The sequence below is a fragment of the Alosa sapidissima genome, chromosome 10, assembly GCF_018492685.1.
Source record: "Alosa sapidissima isolate fAloSap1 chromosome 10, fAloSap1.pri, whole genome shotgun sequence".
Taxonomy (NCBI): Eukaryota; Metazoa; Chordata; class Actinopteri; order Clupeiformes; family Clupeidae; genus Alosa; species Alosa sapidissima.
This window is the reverse complement of record NC_055966.1, coordinates 30,001,877-30,019,089: the sequence shown is the minus strand read 5'-3', so window position 1 is coordinate 30,019,089 and position 17,213 is coordinate 30,001,877. Positions and strand designations below refer to the sequence as shown.

At 43.6% G+C, this 17,213-nt stretch overlaps 2 protein-coding genes across 3 annotated transcripts; one reads left to right on the top strand and one right to left on the bottom strand.

Moving 5' to 3' along the window:
• The first annotated feature begins 2,877 nt into the window (after positions 1–2,877).
• Positions 2,878–7,916, top strand: onecutl (one cut domain, family member, like). The gene is made up of 2 exons (XM_042106421.1): positions 2,878–3,973; positions 7,593–7,916. The coding sequence occupies exons 1-2, from the start codon at positions 2,878–2,880 to the stop codon at positions 7,901–7,903; spliced, it is 1,407 nt and encodes a 468-aa protein (XP_041962355.1). The 3' UTR covers positions 7,904–7,916.
• A 3,617-nt stretch (positions 7,917–11,533) lies between these two features.
• On the bottom strand, positions 11,534–16,467 carry ctss2.1 (cathepsin S, ortholog2, tandem duplicate 1). 2 transcript variants are annotated; one of them, XM_042106442.1, is made up of 8 exons: positions 16,407–16,467; positions 15,362–15,492; positions 15,016–15,138; positions 14,380–14,532; positions 13,691–13,915; positions 12,485–12,650; positions 12,187–12,289; positions 11,534–12,038 (listed from the first exon to the last, which is right to left on the bottom strand). In XM_042106442.1, the coding sequence occupies exons 2-8, from the start codon at positions 15,485–15,487 to the stop codon at positions 11,939–11,941; spliced, it is 996 nt and encodes a 331-aa protein (XP_041962376.1). In that variant the 5' UTR covers positions 15,488–15,492; positions 16,407–16,467; the 3' UTR covers positions 11,534–11,938. The 2 variants fall into 2 exon arrangements, with proteins under 2 accessions (XP_041962376.1, XP_041962374.1); XM_042106440.1 differs by lacking the exon at positions 16,407–16,467 and adding an exon at positions 15,600–15,743.
• Between the last annotated feature and the right edge of the window lie 746 nt (positions 16,468–17,213).

Genomic DNA, 17,213 nt, shown 5'->3' with positions numbered 1-17,213 from the left:
ATAGGCTATAATGTCGCAGGTATCCTAGAGTTTGCCTTACCTATAAGTTCCAGATTGTAATATCTGATGGGGTTGAGAACAGGCTGCAGTTCTGTCTTCTCATGGAACCAGACTGTAAATAATTTAGTTGGAACATGAGGTGGCTTTATGTTCAAGGAATTTCAGCTCTGTATAAAGATCTTTCAGTGTGCTAGACTGTAATATAGGCGTAATAATAATAGGTCTAATAATAATAATAATAATAATAATAATAATAATAGTACATTTCTGTTGCACTATGGAATACCACTGGAGTATGGTAAATAGGCAAAGACAAATACAAACGCCGGGGGGAAAAAACATTGTTCTAGCCTACTTATTTTAAAAGTGATTGGGATTTGGAATTTACATTCTTCCATTCCACATTAGGCCTACAGTAGACTAAGAACCCTCACGACCTGCCTATAACGTGGCATCAGATTATCTTGGCTACTTAGCCTTAGTCGTTTTGATCTGTTTGGTGACTTAATACAGCACAAACCTGGATACATTAAAATGCTGTTTTTTTTACATTATCCATTTACGCACAAGCTATTATGTAGCAATATGTGACTATGGTAACGCAGGTAAGAATGGCCCTTGTTATCAAAGTTTGTGATTGCAGCGTTGGTTTTCACTCGAATTCTCCAGGCGCAGAAAGTGAACTCTCACCTCAACCTCCTAAAAAAGGGGGCTTTAAAACACTGACCATTTTACCTCCAGCTATTCTCCATGCCCCTCTGCCTCTTCCCCTGCTCCATCCAGCCATTCTTGCCACAGATCGATAGGGCAGCATCTGCTGCGGGAACACACTAGTCCCACGCCGCACACGGAATTTTTTCAAACGGCGTATTGCTCATCTTTGAAAATTAAACTGACAGTTTGCTATGCTTAGTATGCTACACATCCACCCGCTCCTCAATTCTACACAGCACGCCCCTTAAAAAGCGAAGTTAAATGAAGGTATGGTAGAAGTGCCATTTTTATTGTTTATAGGTCGAGTGGTAGGCTTTATGAAAGGGTCGCACACGCGCATTTTGAATGAATGGCCTCATTGATTCTGTTTAGCACCTCTTAGATTGAAGTGCGCAATCTGGTGTCCTCAGGCCCACTCAAGCGCAATTCGAGAAAACTAATAAAGTGGATCCCCTCGCGAAAGACAAAAGATAAGGCTAGATACAAGAATGAATCCATCGACATAAATGGAATTTTAAGTATCTGTATGCTCAGCCTTACATTTCCTCAATTCGAGTAAACGGTAGGCCTGCATGCCCAGCTTGATTCCTCCATTTTTTAATCCAAACGCAAGGTTGCATGTAACAGATTTAAATGGGTCCAGATTGTCGCTAGGATATTTTTAATGACAATGAAAAAAAAAGTCTACATTTACATTTTCAGATCCAGAATAACAAGTAGACCAGAAATACAGTAATAATGAGGTCAGCCATAATATCCCCTTTAATAGCAGGACTGGTTCAGTTAAATAATAAGCAATATCACATTAATTGTTCATTCAGGCATACAGAAGATAGTGGGTCTAATTTATGGGTTTTGGAATATGCTAAAGGCTATTACAGTGTGGTATGGTGGGGAGGCAAATTTGTTTGATTTTGTTCTCATTCATAACACACAGGTCCAACCACTAAAGACTGGTGTTTCTACACAATTCAGGCTGAAGGAATTAACCGAGGTAGGATACTGTTCACAGCAATGGGTAAAATCTGTGCCATTCTTTTACGAGCCCAGCCGAAGCGAAGGGGTTAATTGGAGTTGGAGATTCATTGCACATCTGTCAGATTTTAAACCCGTGACGTAGGCGACCAGTGTGAGCAGGAGGAGAGAGAAAGAGTTAGAGGGGGAATCGATGAAGTGGCAGAGAGAGGACGGTGGAAGAAAATTCCGGGCGGTAATACCAGAGAATAAGCCAGGCATTTAGAGAAAGCAGAATATTGCAACCAGGAATTCAAAGGACGGCTAAGCAACGCTTAGATAATCGTTGGTTTCTGGACCTCACGTTTCACCATGTTGAATCCTCAATACATCTGACCAATTGCATGAACCTGCGCGGACACGGACAAACCGTGTGGCTGGAGACAGAGTACGATACGAGAGAGGAGAGAGATGCGGAGGGCAGATACGTGATCTCCTGATTCGGGCGAGTCCTGTCGCACAAAATCTACACCTGAGGATAATCTGGCTTTCATTTCGGTAACATTTATTTGATTTTAGTTTCCAAATATTTTATCCGTTTGTAACACCTCGCGGTTGGTGGACTGCGGTGTATTGTGGGGTAAGTAAACCTTGCAAATGTTATTGTCTAGTGTTGAAGGCTATTTAATCAAGGCATCAGAACTTACATGTAATCAAGAGATGCTTTTCGGAGGCCTGTATTAGAGCTTCAGTTATTTCAGCTTGTTGTGGTTTTGGGAACATTTCGAGGGGGAATCAACATAGCCTACATGCTGCGATTACCATATTCATCAGTAGAACTTCTTGATAGTTTCTGAAGATGAATGTCTGTGAAACGTATAATATATCAAGGCCAACTTGACGTTAATGTACATACAGGTCGCTAAAATGTTTTTTTCCTGATGTTTTGTTTTGTTCGGCAGGCTGCTAGTCGGAGGCTCTTTTTCCAAAGACAATGACAAAGATGCTGAGGGTAACAGAATAACTATTTGCTCTTACTGATCATTTGATGACGAAATAAACTTTCATAGTTTTACCCCTGATATATTTGATAGTTGAATTTGCCTAGCATTAAGTGGGCGAAGAAGAAAAAAAGAAACATTTATAGAAGAAGTCTGGTTTTGGCAACAAAAGAGAGAGGAGCCTCACTGACCCAGAGCCTGAATCATTATGAATGGAAATATGGGAGAGATGTCTGTGCACAGCCATGTGGAGCTGGCTCACCCACAGGATGCCAGGGACATGCTCCACACGCGAGACCTCTCTGCTGCTTTCCCCAGGCCTTCCCTGGGGGACTCGGTCATGGGCCTGGAGCCCGACCACAGGCACCCCGGCTTTGACTCATCCATGTCGGCCCTGGGCTACGGTGGCAGGGACACCCCTACCAGCGAGGGCAGCACCTACACCACCCTGACCCCTCTGCAGCCCTTCGATGACAAGTTCCACCACCACCCCCACCACCATCACCCCCACCACCCCTGCCTGCCGGTCAGCAACGTCATCGGGAGCTTCACGCTCATGAGGGAGGACCGTGGCCTTGGGGGCAACTTCTACAACCCGTATGGCAAAGACCTGGGCATGAGCCACTCGCCGCCCACCGCCACGCCGGGCCTGGAGGCCAGCATGCACGGCTACGGCAGCCTGGGGTCCAGCCAGGGCAGCCATGCTGGACAGATGCTCTCCAGCGGCCATGACATGCACCTCGGCAGCAGCAGTGGCGGTGGTGGCGGCGCTGGTGGCATTTACTGCCGGACAGCCGACTTCGGCCGGGAGATGTCCCCGCCTATGCTCCACGGTGACCACGGGCTCGGCCACCAGCTCAACAAGATGGAGGCCCACCAGCACCCGGCCGGCAGCTACCACCCGCACCTCTACAGCCAGCACTACCAGCAGCACCTGTCCAGCCAGCAGGCCTCCAAGGCCAGGGAGTTCCACACCGTCGGCTCCTCCTCCTCGGCCTCGCTGCCCAGCGACGGCGTGCTGTCCGGCTCGCAGAGCGGAGGCTCCGGTGGAGGCTCCGGTGGCGGGGAGGAGATCAACACCAAAGACTTGGCCCAGCGTATCATCAACGAGCTGAAGCGCTACAGCATCCCGCAGGCCATCTTCGCCGAGAGGGTGCTCTCCCGCTCGCAGGGCACCCTGTCCGACCTGCTGCGCAACCCCAAGCCCTGGGGCAAGCTCAAGTCCGGCCGGGAGACCTTCAAGAGGATGTCCCGCTGGCTGCAGGAGCCCGAGTTCCAGCGGATGGCCTCCTTGAGGCTAGAAGGTGAGATGGTGCTGCTTGTGATGGTGATGTCTTGGGTGTCCTATGCTCGGGTGATAGAGAGAGGCTAACCTCCCGTCGTTTGATTCATGCTCACCTGGGCGACGCAGTCACCGCTGGCCTGAGGTTAACCTCATCTCATTGTTCAGATTGGAGGTAGTGGAGTCCAGTCAAAACTCTGCAGCTGCTAGCTATAAATGTTTGAATGCATTTAAGATGAAAGGGGCAGATAGATACAGAGCTTCTGTGTGTCCGTGTGTGAGTTTGCATGTGCTATAACTGCTATTATTAGGTTACTAAGCATTGTCATGGTAAATAGTTTTTGGTTCATCACCAATGGTACCAATTTTTATACATGATTCATAATGGAAGGTGTTTACAAAGTCTGCAATCCCCAGAGGGTTCTGTGTTTTATCAGATGAGTATGCATTGAATGTGGCAAACATGCATTTACAGAAACCTGATATTTCCGTGGCTTGTGCATTGCAATGTTGTGACATGACTGGAGCTGAAAATCTATGTAGTGTGCATGACACTACACTGAGATGCACAGAAACAAATACGTATTAAATAAGCTGCATTGCTCTCAAAATACATCAATAGGCGCCTGCTGCAAGTGACAGTCCACAGCGCACATCATTTGGTCTGTAACAGCCAGTAAACAGGCATGTTTCTGAATCTTATGAAATATATGATTAAATACACAAGACTAAAGACTTGGTGGTGGCCATTGTTTGTCAGAAGAGCCTTTGCTGAGCTCCTCTGTACAGACATTGTAGATGGAGAGGTGGGTGTGGGCTCACTAAGAGCAGACGGAAGGGAGGCATAGGCTTCCAAACCCGCGTGTATTTACATCTTGGGGAAAGGGGCTAAGTGGACACCCCTGTACTTTTTCTACATAACCTACTTTCCATGAGGGCTGGCTTCTCTGGTCAGCCCCTTTGTTTAATTACCAGCCTCTATTGATTTCCTTGGGAAAAAACTGTGCTTGGCCAGCATGCACCTCCAAGCACATCAGGAAATCGAGGCAGAAATTAGAATGCGCAGCACCCCACGCGTCCTATCTTAAGCATGTCTAAGTTCGCCACAGCTGGGTTTTTTCGAGATGATTCAGCCGAACACGGTAGTCCGACAAAAGGCCCGTTTAGATTTATTCTGTCTTGTTTGCGAGGTATTTCCATCGACCGATTAGGTAACCGTTTGGACTGCAGAGCTTGTTATGAAAGACTTGTCACCCAAGCCTTTTTTAAAACAGGCATGTCGCTCTAGGTGCTGTGATATTTCTTGTATTTTATTTCTACGTTTTTTTTATAGGGACTGACCAAAAGTGAATATTTAAGCTTTTTTGTATATATATTCTGAGCTCATCTTTTAAATGCAGTAATTAACCATGCTGTATTGGATGTCTGGCAGTTCATCCATGAATGGCATCTAGTCAGTAGGAGGGCTCTGGACCATTGAATAGAGATCATTGCTTGGCCCTCAACATACCCTGGGTAAAGAGCCATTTTTATGATAACCACTAAAAACCTGAGAACCTCTTCAGATCTAAAACCCAGGAAAGGAGAAGCTGGCTTAAGTGTTAACCCAGCCCTACAGTGCCTGTTACATTCTCAAGCCTAGGGGAGAGAGAAAACGCCACCCGCCCTAGGAAATGGCTAAATTCAGTGCACGTTTAAGCTCACAGCTAAGGAAATCGCACTTAGCTAGAAAGAAAACACATTGCATAAACATGAAAACAATTGTCTGTGTGTTTGTGTGCGTGTCTCTCTCTCTCTCTCTCTTGGTCGCTTCCTCTGCTGCACGCCTCGGCGCTGAAGGAGTTAAACAGGCTCTGTGGGTCGAGGAGTCTGCGCTGCGCAGATTTAATCAATAATTTCTATCAGCCCCTGGCCCAAGAAATCAGTGGGGGGTGGGCCCAAGCTTGGGAGAGATAGGGAGGGGGTTGGCAGGAGAGAGGGGGTGGAGGAGGGCTGACGGGGGTGTGGTGAGGTGGGGTGGGGGCGCTGGGGATGGAGGAGGTTTGTGTGTGTGTGTGTGTGTGTGTGGGAGGGGGGTACTTAGATACTGGGGGGCAGGGAAAGGGCTTTCTATCACGTTTCAGCAACATGAGACAGGGACATACATCACGATTAGGAGGTGTTCCCACGATCATAGGAACTCTGTGGGGGAATATTTATGTATCGAGAGTGGCCGGCCTGCTTGGATTTATGGCATAGTAATCTCCAGCCTTTTACACATGATTACAACATAAGGAAGCATTTACTTAATGGCGCCGCGTTATGATTGTGAAGGGACATGTGTGTGTGTGTGTGTGTGTGTGTGAGGGTAAGTGTGTCTGACTGTATGGGTTGTAAAGTGATGCTGCCAAGCGAGGAGACATCTCACAAAAATGTAATGTTAAAACTCAGTATTTTATTGGATGTTTCACAGCTCTCATTTGTGGTACTTGCTGTGCAGTACACCCACAAATGTTCAACCTGTTTAACAAGTGTGAAACACAGTGTGGTACTTTGTAAGAGAATTCTCTAGTCTCTGAATATTGCTGTACGTTATTTGTATATGTAGACATTCAGACTAGACGCCTTGTAAGATGTCCTGTTTTGCCAGTGCTGATTGTGGTGATTTTGTGCCAAGGGCTGGAACACCCACCTTGGACACAAAAACAGCACTGGCATTAATGTTTCAGATCTAAAACGCTTCCTCTTACATCCTCACATAAACAAGTGCCACAGCCTCAATCACTGCAAATGAAGATACATTTGTGCCCTTCTGTCATAGAGTAACATACAGTACAATACTGTAGATATGTCTACAATGTAAACATCTGCTGAGCCTGCCTGCCTCGGCATTGTGCGACTGTAGTTTGTGTGCTCTGTTGGTTTGGCAACAAACATTGAGAGTGTTGGTGATTATTATGGTTGGCTGACGGTGTATATAGATCAGGGTCCTGTTTCACAAGGGTCTCATATGACAATGATCAATACGCAATGATAGAAGGAGGATAGTGTTTAACACTCACCGGGTCATCCGAGTGAAGCAATTCCTCATTGGATGTTTTTATCGCTCTGTTATTCAAAACGTTGTGCACACCCCTCCACCAAAGATGTTTCCCCACCCGACCGCATCCACCGCTTCCTCTCTCTGTCCCTTTAGATAGATAGATAGATAGATAGATAGATGGATGGATGGATGGATGGATGGAGGGAGGGAGGGAGGGAGGGAGGGAGGGATGGATGATGGATGGATGGATGGATGGATGGATGGATAGATAGGTAGATAGATAGATAGATAGATAGATGGATGGATGGATGGATGGATGGATGGATGGAGTTCAGCACATAAAAAACAGTATAGGCTAGTATACATACATAGATACACTGTAAACTGTAATATCATCAGGATATTAGGTAAAAGAACAAGGCAAGAGGTATGTAGGGAGAGTTTTTAAAATCTCCATTCTCTGTCCTTCTGTAGCGTGCAAGAGTAAATAGCTTCTCATTGGTTGTTTTGTATTGATGTGGTGTGTTATTCAAAACATTGTGCAGATCCCTCAAAAAACCATGCTTGCCTGAACAAGTGCCTCATCTGCACCCCCTGTCTACTCTGTGCCTCCCCTCAGCCTGCAAGCGCAAGGAGCAGGAGCAGAGCAAGATGGAGCGCAACCAGGGCCCCAAGCGCACGCGCCTGGTCTTCACCGACCTCCAGCGCCGCACGCTTCTGGCCATCTTCCGTGAGAACCACCGTCCGTCCAAGGACCTGCAGGTGACCATCTCGCAGCAGCTGGGCCTGGAGCTCAGCACGGTCAGCAACTTCTTCATGAACGCCCGCCGCCGCAACCACAACAAGTGGGTCGAGGAGGGCCGTCCGTCCTCCACGGGCTCCTCCGGCTCCAGCGCCTCCTCCTCAGCCGTCTCCTGCAGCACGGCATGATGGGATTGGGGAAGTCAGCCAAGCTGCCAGACGCCCGGTCGGCCACAAGAGCAAGAGTGGTTGCATCTCAAAGATGGAGGCTGGGTGTTGTGGACCAGCGAGGTAGCTATGGAATTAGACGATCAGACTATATATATATATATTTTTTTTTTTGCTTTGTTGTGTTTTTAGCATAAATTTTAGGATACTTTCAAACCAAAGTTTATTGTCCTCTGTGGACAGGGTGATACTAGGTGTGTGGTGTGAGCCTGCTTTCTGTGTAGTTCTACAGGAGGTCACGCGTAAGGGGACGCCACAGCATACGGCCTTTTTCACAGGCATGCGTTTTTGTAAAATTCTACTTAATTTCAGCTGGGTCCAACACCAGATCAAATGCAGATCTAGCTGAGTTGTACTTATAACACCCAGGGGGTCATCGGACTGCTCATAGGTTCCCACCTTTGTTGCCATTCCCTAGCTTAAATTACTTAGACCTCATGATTTGATCCTGTGTTCACCCTGGGCAAGAATATCCTTTTTCCCATTTACACTAATGGATGTAGAGTTACTGATTATTTTCCCGAAAGAGTGGACTATTTTGTTGGGATACTCTTCCATCTGAGGACTGGAGGTGGAGGAGTTATAAGAGGCTTCCCCTTCAGAGTCAGTGGAGGAGCCTGCAGGAACATGACTATATAGGTCAGCTCTGGTGCAAAATATGAAAAATCTGTGCCGTTTTTGCACCAAAGTGTGATTTTATATGACCTTTTTTTGTCAGATCTCTCTGAAATGAAGGAATGTTGCTCTGTTACTTTGTACAGATTTGAAGCACACTTTTCCATTTATATGAATACATTTTGAGTGTAGGTGAGAGCCAGCTGGGTATTCCTGGCTATAGTATTATTAACTTTCTGTCCTCATGAAGAACACAGGATTCACAGCACAGCTACTTTGATTGGAGCTAAAATTCAAACCTGTCTCTAGAAAAAAAAAATGGAGAAATCCTAATTAATGTATATGGCTATTTATGTATTTATTTCTATTTATTTATATTTATTTGCTATTTAATTATTTATTTACCAATGTACTGTGTATAGTCTTATTTATTTCATGCTTTCTATGTGCAAAATTGAAACCATTGACTGATGGGGCATCGTTTGTTTTTTCTTGTCGTTGCTTTTTGGGCCCCATCAATATACCAAAGATGAACATTATCGTCCCTGAATGTAGTGTCATTCCTCCCTTGATGTTATTGTTAAACATACGGTACAGGCCTGTGTTTAAAAGTCTATCTGTATTCCTGGCAAATGGCTCATTGTTAAAATACTTTAGCCAAAGTTAGTTTGAATGTGATGAGTTTGTGATAGCGCATTGGTTTGAGATTCGCTGTGATCGTCAGCAGACCCCCACAGCAGGAGTTTATGCTCCTCTGTCTCTCTGCAACGGCAGAGAAGATTATTCAACAGTATATATATATATATATATATATATATATATGGATATATACAATGCATGCAGACAGCAAATGAAGTATCTCCATGATATGATTTGGACCCATCTCTCTCCTGGCAGTGATGAACAGACTGAAGGAGTTGTGGAGCAGTGTGACTGGGAATGGAGAGTGGAGAAGGAGGGGTGGGGTTGGGACACGGATGGCTTGTTTGTTTGTTTGTTTGTTTTTGTGTGTTTATTTTGGTTTTGTTTGTTTCCACCGAGTTTGGACACAGTTTGGTCTGTCTGTTACCTTTGGAGGACATATTGGGTGAGCCCTTTTACAGCATGTACTTGAAAGAGGGGCCCCATAAAAGAGGCCATTGACTTTCAGCGGACTTCAAAGGGGCCCTTATTTTTATTTTTTTTTGTTTTCCCCGATGCATCTCCTCTCCACGCTGCCTGTCTAGGGTTCTAGACGCGCTCCGACCCGTGGGCTTTAGACATTCAAAGGGACGGGCAGATCAGAGAGGGTAGCTGAATCACCCCAAAAATTGAAGGATGGGGGTTGGGGGTGTTTGCAGGCGGCAGAATTAAACTTTAATGGCTGACAACTGTAAGCGTGCTGTGAGTGGGAGCAGAGCAGTGGTGGCTGACGGCAGTCTAAAAGCCTGTGGCTATAGTGTTGGCTCTGGTCTGACGCAGTCTGAAGGCCTATTTATAGCCTCTGCTGTCGCACAAGTCTACATCCGTAATCACAGCTCCTCCAAAAGGAAACCACACTTGGTCAAACTTGAGAATAATCAGACTGTATTGGATGTGTTAGGATTTTGAAGGTTAGATTTGTGGTTATGTTTTCTGAATTTATTTATTTATTTTTTTTTGATGGTCTGATAATGTCTGTGGCCTGGTAATGATTATACTGTCTGCGGGGCCATCTAGTGGTTGAAAGTGTAACTGACCTTCAGTATAACCATGAAGGAACAGATGAGTATGGAGAGAAACACCAAATTTGCCAGGCTCTTTCAACAGAATACAAGGAATGTTTATAATAACTAGTAGTCTAAAAAAATGCCTCCAGCCAGCACCAAAAAGCATAAAAATGTGACAGAAAAAACCCTAAACCACTCTACTTCTCTACTTTTGTGTCCCTATCTGTTCTATGTACATACAGATGAATTCATCTACCTCAATTGTGTGATATGTTTGTGTAGCTGAGATGTTGCTTAACCAAAGACTCCGTCCTTTTCAGGGAGTGTCTCTCATTTCTTTTCAAAAACTATGTGTGCTGGAATCAATCCCCACCAAACCAAAGGCTGATCAAGCCCCTTTTCAGTCGATGAGAGCAAAAGACGACATTCAAGTAGGAGCACTGCAGTGGAGGAGCTCAAATGCAGAATTATCTGATGATGATGTAATTGTTGGTTATAATGGAAAATGTACCTTGGCTAAGACAGGGTTAAATTGGACTTCCTCTACACTCGATTCTCTGGAGGAGAATGTTTAAGACTAAACCAAAAAAAAAAATAGATGCCTGAAACTAATAATAGATCATTTTAAACTATTTTGTTGAGAAAAACCAAAAACAACTCAGCTTCTCAGCACTGGAAATGATGCATTTCAGTTCAGCGCTGTGCTCCTATTGAATGTCAGCCTTACTCCAAGAACACTATGCCATCGGTAGTATCATTTACGCCAAACCTGTAGATCAAATGGGAGTGACAATCGAAGCAAGAGGGGATCTTGCTGTGTACAAGGTTGCTTTTCCCTGAAGTGGATTAATGAGAAATATTTAAAAGAAGCCAAAAAACACATTAACAACAAAACAATTTTGGGTATTTCTTGCCTGTAGGCACCTACTCTGGTGGTGCAACCATTCATATGACTGTGTGTGTGTGTGTGTGTGTGTGTGTGTGCGTGCGTGCGCGTGTATGTGTGTGTGTGCGTGTGTGTGTGTGTGCATGTGAAAGTTACCAATGTGGCTAACCAACCAAATGCAGAATCATTAGACTTCAAAGTATCAATCAAGGCAAGACATTCTGTACCCATTTTGGAAAACAAGAATCACTTGATTACCTCATGAATTGTTTGTTGTGATGTTGCACTGAAAATAAAAATGTCATTTTTAACTGTGGCATCGAGAGGATCTTTCTTTCTGCTCTGACTTTTTGGTTAAAAACAGATGACTTATAAAGGCTCATATCATTACAGACACTCTGATCAATGTGAAATGATTTTAATTAAACGTTCATGATAGTTTGCTAACAATGATCCTTCTCACTTGTTAAGGAAGTATAGTTGATATATACTGCACATATAGCAAAGATCTTGCTAAACGTTTTACAGTCATTCTACAATTCAGAGGATGGAGATCCATTTCACAACTAAGGCACTTAGATCAACATGAAAGAAATGATTTTAATAAAACATTCATGATAGTTTGCTATCAGTAACTGACCCTCCTCATTTAATGATAAAGCATAGTGGTTGGCTGTATACTGCACATATAATAAAGATCTTGCTAAATATTAAAGATTTTGCTACAGTAAAAGAGTACACAATATAATACAATAAAAAACAATAGAGATGCCAATCCCTTTAGGAAGTTCTCCCTCAGGAGGTCGATCACATGACTGGGTAGCAGCCATACTTGGCAATGCCACACTGGTTGCCCTTGTTGCGGGCCATGCGAATGAAGCCCTGTTCTCCAAAGCTCACCCCCCAGCTGGGAAAAGAACCCAAACAACACAGTTAATGAGTGACATTGATTTCCTCTTCCCTGATTCTACCTCAGGTCAGCCTACGAATCCCTCTATTATTTGTCTGTCCACACACACTGCAGAGTGAGTCATTGTGCTGTATATGTTCTGTACCTGTTTTTAACCAGCCAGTAATCCTGTCCATCCAGAGTGCCATAACCCACTGCAAGCACTCCATGGTTTACCTTCTGACTGCACGACACGTCATTGTACACCCCTGTAAAGCCATACAAACATTGAGTTTACTAATAATTTGGCTGATGCTTCTAACAAGGACCAGTTCCCCAGAGCATCTTGGAGTTAAGTGACTTGCTCAAGGACATAACGGTGGCAATCAGGAATTGAACCAGTCCCAGTATGCCCATTATAGTCACAAAACTATAGGAGCCCTCTGCACATATTCAACACGTACCACTGCGGAAGAAGGTAAAGGTCGGGCGAGTGGCATCGATGGCAACGGAGATGGGCCCGATGGTGGCCACGGCTTGCTTCAGGGCCTCCTCGTTGTCCTCGGTCACGAAGCTGTAGCTAGTGCAGTTGGCAGCGCGCTGGTCAGCCTTGTACTTGCACTGACCATCCTGGCAATGGCAGAGCAAATCCATGAGTAAGTAGCCTAAATAAACAGCCATGTTGCCAATAACAAACAAACAAACAAAAAAAAAATGTGTCTTTTGACAGTGTTTACTGCTTTTGAAATTTAACTGATTCAGCCATAGATAACGTTTTTTTTCCGACAGTAGGTGGACACTGAGGCAAAATGTGGCCAACACATTCAAGATATATACAGGCTTCAGGAAGCTAAGCTAAATCACATTTCTTTCAGATGGGCCTTGGATGACATAAAACAATAGAGGATGTCAGACTATTCAAAATGGTGGATTACCCAACACGGCTATGCGACCAGAAGGCACTATGCAAGAGCTGAAGAGGAAGAGCAGAGTTTTCATGTAAACCCTAATCACTCTGCAGCCGCAGGCCAGAATATGAAGTGGCTGCCTGTTGCACCATTCTGAGGCTAAGTTTTGTAAAATCTGTTGCACAGCCACAGCATAAATATGACACATGGTGAGTGGATTTTTAGAGTGACATTTGTTAACTGGTGAAACCTGACTGGCTGTTGGCAGCCAACCATTTTTTTAAAGTATATTTTTTGGGCTTTTTATGCCTTTAATTAGATAGGATAGTGGAGAATGACAGGAAATGAATGGGAGAGAGAGTCGGGGTGGGATCCGGAAAGGACAACGGGGCGGGAATCGAACCCGGGTTGCCGGCGCACGGTGCAGGTGCCCCAGCCAGTCGCGCCACTGCTGGGGCTGGCAGCTAACCATTTGATGAGCAAATCAGTCTGAGTTACATGTGATCAGCTAAAAGCACACCTAATGTCTAATATCCATTTTTATCCACTATTTTTTTCATAATAGAGATAGTGTAACATGTCACAATGCTATTCTATTGTAACAGAAAGTTCCAAGCCTTGCCGTCGGCGTGCTATGTGGACTCTGCCCCCGGAAATGTAGAGCTGAAGAACAACATGGAAGGAGAAAGAGGAACCAGAACAATTAGAGAAGTATTCCTGCAGCGCAGTTTCATCCACTCAGTACAAATCTTGACAACTTACCACCCCCTGGTACGGGTAAGCAGCATCCGAGTCTATGCCCTGGTTTTCAATGACGTATTCAAACGCCTCGGACATGAAGCCCCCATTGCAGCCCTTGTTGCCATACTTGGATGAACAGTCCACCAGATTCTGAGGGCTGAGATCCACTAGCTTCCCCGTGGTCTTTTTCAGCTGACCCTCCAGGGCCCCCACAGCACTGAACGCCCAGCAGGACCCACAGGCACCCTGACAGACACAGCTGGTTAGCTTGTAGAATCTTCATACTAATTTCAAGAATTTGAATTTGAATTTGAAAAAAATACGAAAAATTGGACTAACTTCACATTGCTCATAGAATTAGCATTTTACAGTATCAAATATGACATTCAGGAGAAATGTGACATAAAGTACATTGTAAATAAAAACGGTCTATACACATCCTCTTGCAAATACTCTTGCATATTAAGAATAGGGAAGACATATAGTGAGGAAGTTGAGGTTTTTGCCTCTTCCTAATCTACCCTTTTCAAAGATCTTTATTCTTTAGATCTTTAGTGAAATACCATGCGTTCTGGGCACGCGTCGGCAGTGCTGGAGACTCTGTTCTCCATATTTTAAGTCAGTGTGGAATGACTGTTTGAGTTTGAGGCTGTTATTTTAAGGTAAAAGAACTACAACATGTTGCTTTAATTAGTTAACTGTGACTGTACCTGCATTTTCACCCCTGTGACATAGCCCTCCTGTCTCCAGTCAACAGAGTCAGGGATCGGGGCACCAGAGGAACCCACGAACGCCGAGGTGTCCCTCTTTAGGCCTGAGGGCACACGCAGCAGCGCAAACCGCTGAAGAATCTCCTCGGATGTCTGTCAAGAATTCAGCGTGAAATATCTCAACAAGACATAAAAAATTCAGCTGTAGGCTCCTGAATACATATCCACATCTATACTTATTTGTGGGTAACTCATAAAATATATAAACCGACAATCTGTGTATGAAAGCAGTAGATCATATGAAGAGTTTGGTTCATTTGGAGAAAAGCTTTATCTCCGTTTTTAAAAACATTAAAAAAGTCATGCTATTAAATTTTTTATTTAAGGTAATATCAATAACAATACCCAATTACAGGTCTAAAATTACTTAGAAAACAAAATGGAAAAAAATATTTATGAAAACTCATTACAATGATGGATATAGCACCAAACTCTTCATATACTGATCCATTTTTCTCAAAACACATGAGGCAGAATAAAAACACATAGATGACACAGCTTATAGTCATGGTCTAAGATTAGTGTGATTTTAGGAAAGAAAGACAAGGGCATATTTAATGGCCAAACACTGCATACCAGGTCTCCCATGTGGTTCATGGACAGATCATAGGTGTGCATTCCCATGGAAGCTTCCAGATTGTGGAGAGAAACTAGCTGCAGATTCTTCTCCCATATCTCCCGTCGCATAGCATCCTCTGCCTATTACATGGCGCAACATACATTAATATAGTTATTATCTTATAATGACAAGTCCTACATGATATAGTCAGACAATCTTAACCTTGTAAATGTAGTTATACTGTAGTCATAAAGTAATTTATGTTGAATGATACAAGATCCCAATCAAAACAAAACAGAGGTCAAGAATTCAATATCTCCTTTTCATTGCAATAATTGAGTAACTTTATAGACAGAAACTGACCTCGATGTCATAGGCCTTGTTGTGCGTCTTCTTCCACAGGTGCCAGTGCAGGTCTAGCGATGAGTCTGTTAAAGCCACTGACGTCCCCGCCAGGCACACCACAACAATCAAGGCACACCTCAGCATTGTGACTGCAGGGTTGAAAAAAACAAAAAGATACACAGCGATTTCACCACGGATGTACAAGCAGTGTCAACGTTCTCTCAATCTTCTATTTCTATAAGCCTAGTGTGTTTACCAAGGGTCAGAGATCCCAAAGCCAATTCTGATAACATTCACAGACTCTCCCTAAATATATTGAGCCTGGTAACTTGGCAACTTTGCATGTGACCTGTTTTAAGCAGGAAGTGTTGTCAGAGCTGAGACAAGCTTAATGCCCTGACAGAGCGTTATAGAAATATTCCTGTCATGTGGCGTGATGTGATGGTCAGTTCAACCACACCATGACTCTGTCATAAGATTAGAGAAGACAGAAGTGAAATTCAAACCTAAGCATTTTCAACAGTGGAATGGTGTCATTTATTGGCAATGGAAAAAAAAAACATGTTCAACTACATTTGCTTACGTTATCATCACCTGACATAGGCCTACTGATTAAAAGATTGAATTATCTTTTTTCCTGGAGTTTATTTATGGAGAACTGTTACAGGCGATGTCAGTTTAGCTTACACAACAACCTGACTCCAATAGGATATGAGGAAAGGTTTCACAAAAGGAACTATGACAAACAAAAGCATAAGAACCATTAGGTTAATTGCTGAAAGCCCCTTTCGCTCTTAAAAAAAATGGTTTATTGTTTGATTGATCTATATCTAAGAAACATCATATTGACTACAACAGTGCTGCCGTAAAATTATCTTTGACAGACAGTGAGACAATAGGCTACCATTACCTGAGGAAGTGACCTATAAAAAACGAAAGTAAAATTATGCTACATTGTAATTTCTAAAATGCCTAAAGTAGGCCTATTACAAAATAGTTATTGGTCGTATGAGGTAGGCTAAATCAATAGCCTATGGCAAAAGAGATCGTTGAACATTCTTACCTCAGCTGGCTATCACAGACGACTGTTGTATGTCGGAATAGGCTGCGCTGTTTTAAATTTCCTGTTTTCATAATGAAAGTGTCACATGATTGAAACTGAACTTGCCCAAAACCACCCCCTGCCTTTCTCTCTCAACACACCGAACATGCAGTTTAATTAAGATATTTATTTTATTAAACTTGGATTGAGGTAGAAGCCTATTTGTGTGTGTCTGTGTTTATGATTACTTTCTCCGTCTGTGTTAGGGAAGGCCTGAACTCCCAAGTAGCCTAACCGTCTACACACAGGTGTAACCAATAACTTTAACTTCCAACCCGAACCCGTCCTAACTAAATAAATAGCATGATACCAACACATTACCTATATTGTACATTGAAGTAGACTTCCATAGGATGTGTGTCTTAAATGAAGAAATAGCTTAGCCTAAAAGTAAATGTAAGCGTTAGATTTATGGTCAGAGGACGTGAAAACAGTGATGTCACCTACGAAGTAAGGTCCTACTACATTTAACTTAACAGACGTTTTTATCCAAAGCGACTTACGAACATGAGGAATAGCCTAACATTCAAGGCCTACAATGCAGACCTTAGGCGGCCACACTCAACAGTCTACTAGCCTATTTGAGAATGAGAGTGCAGAAGTTTTAAGTATACCTAAAAGGTTTAAAGTATATATATATAGGCCTATGCTATAGGCCTAGGCTTGCCAACCAGAGGTTCTCAAACTTTTTCTGCCATTCCCCACTTCGGAGACAAAATGATCAACGAGGCAAAATGGAAACGTTAATTTATTTATTTATTTATTTGC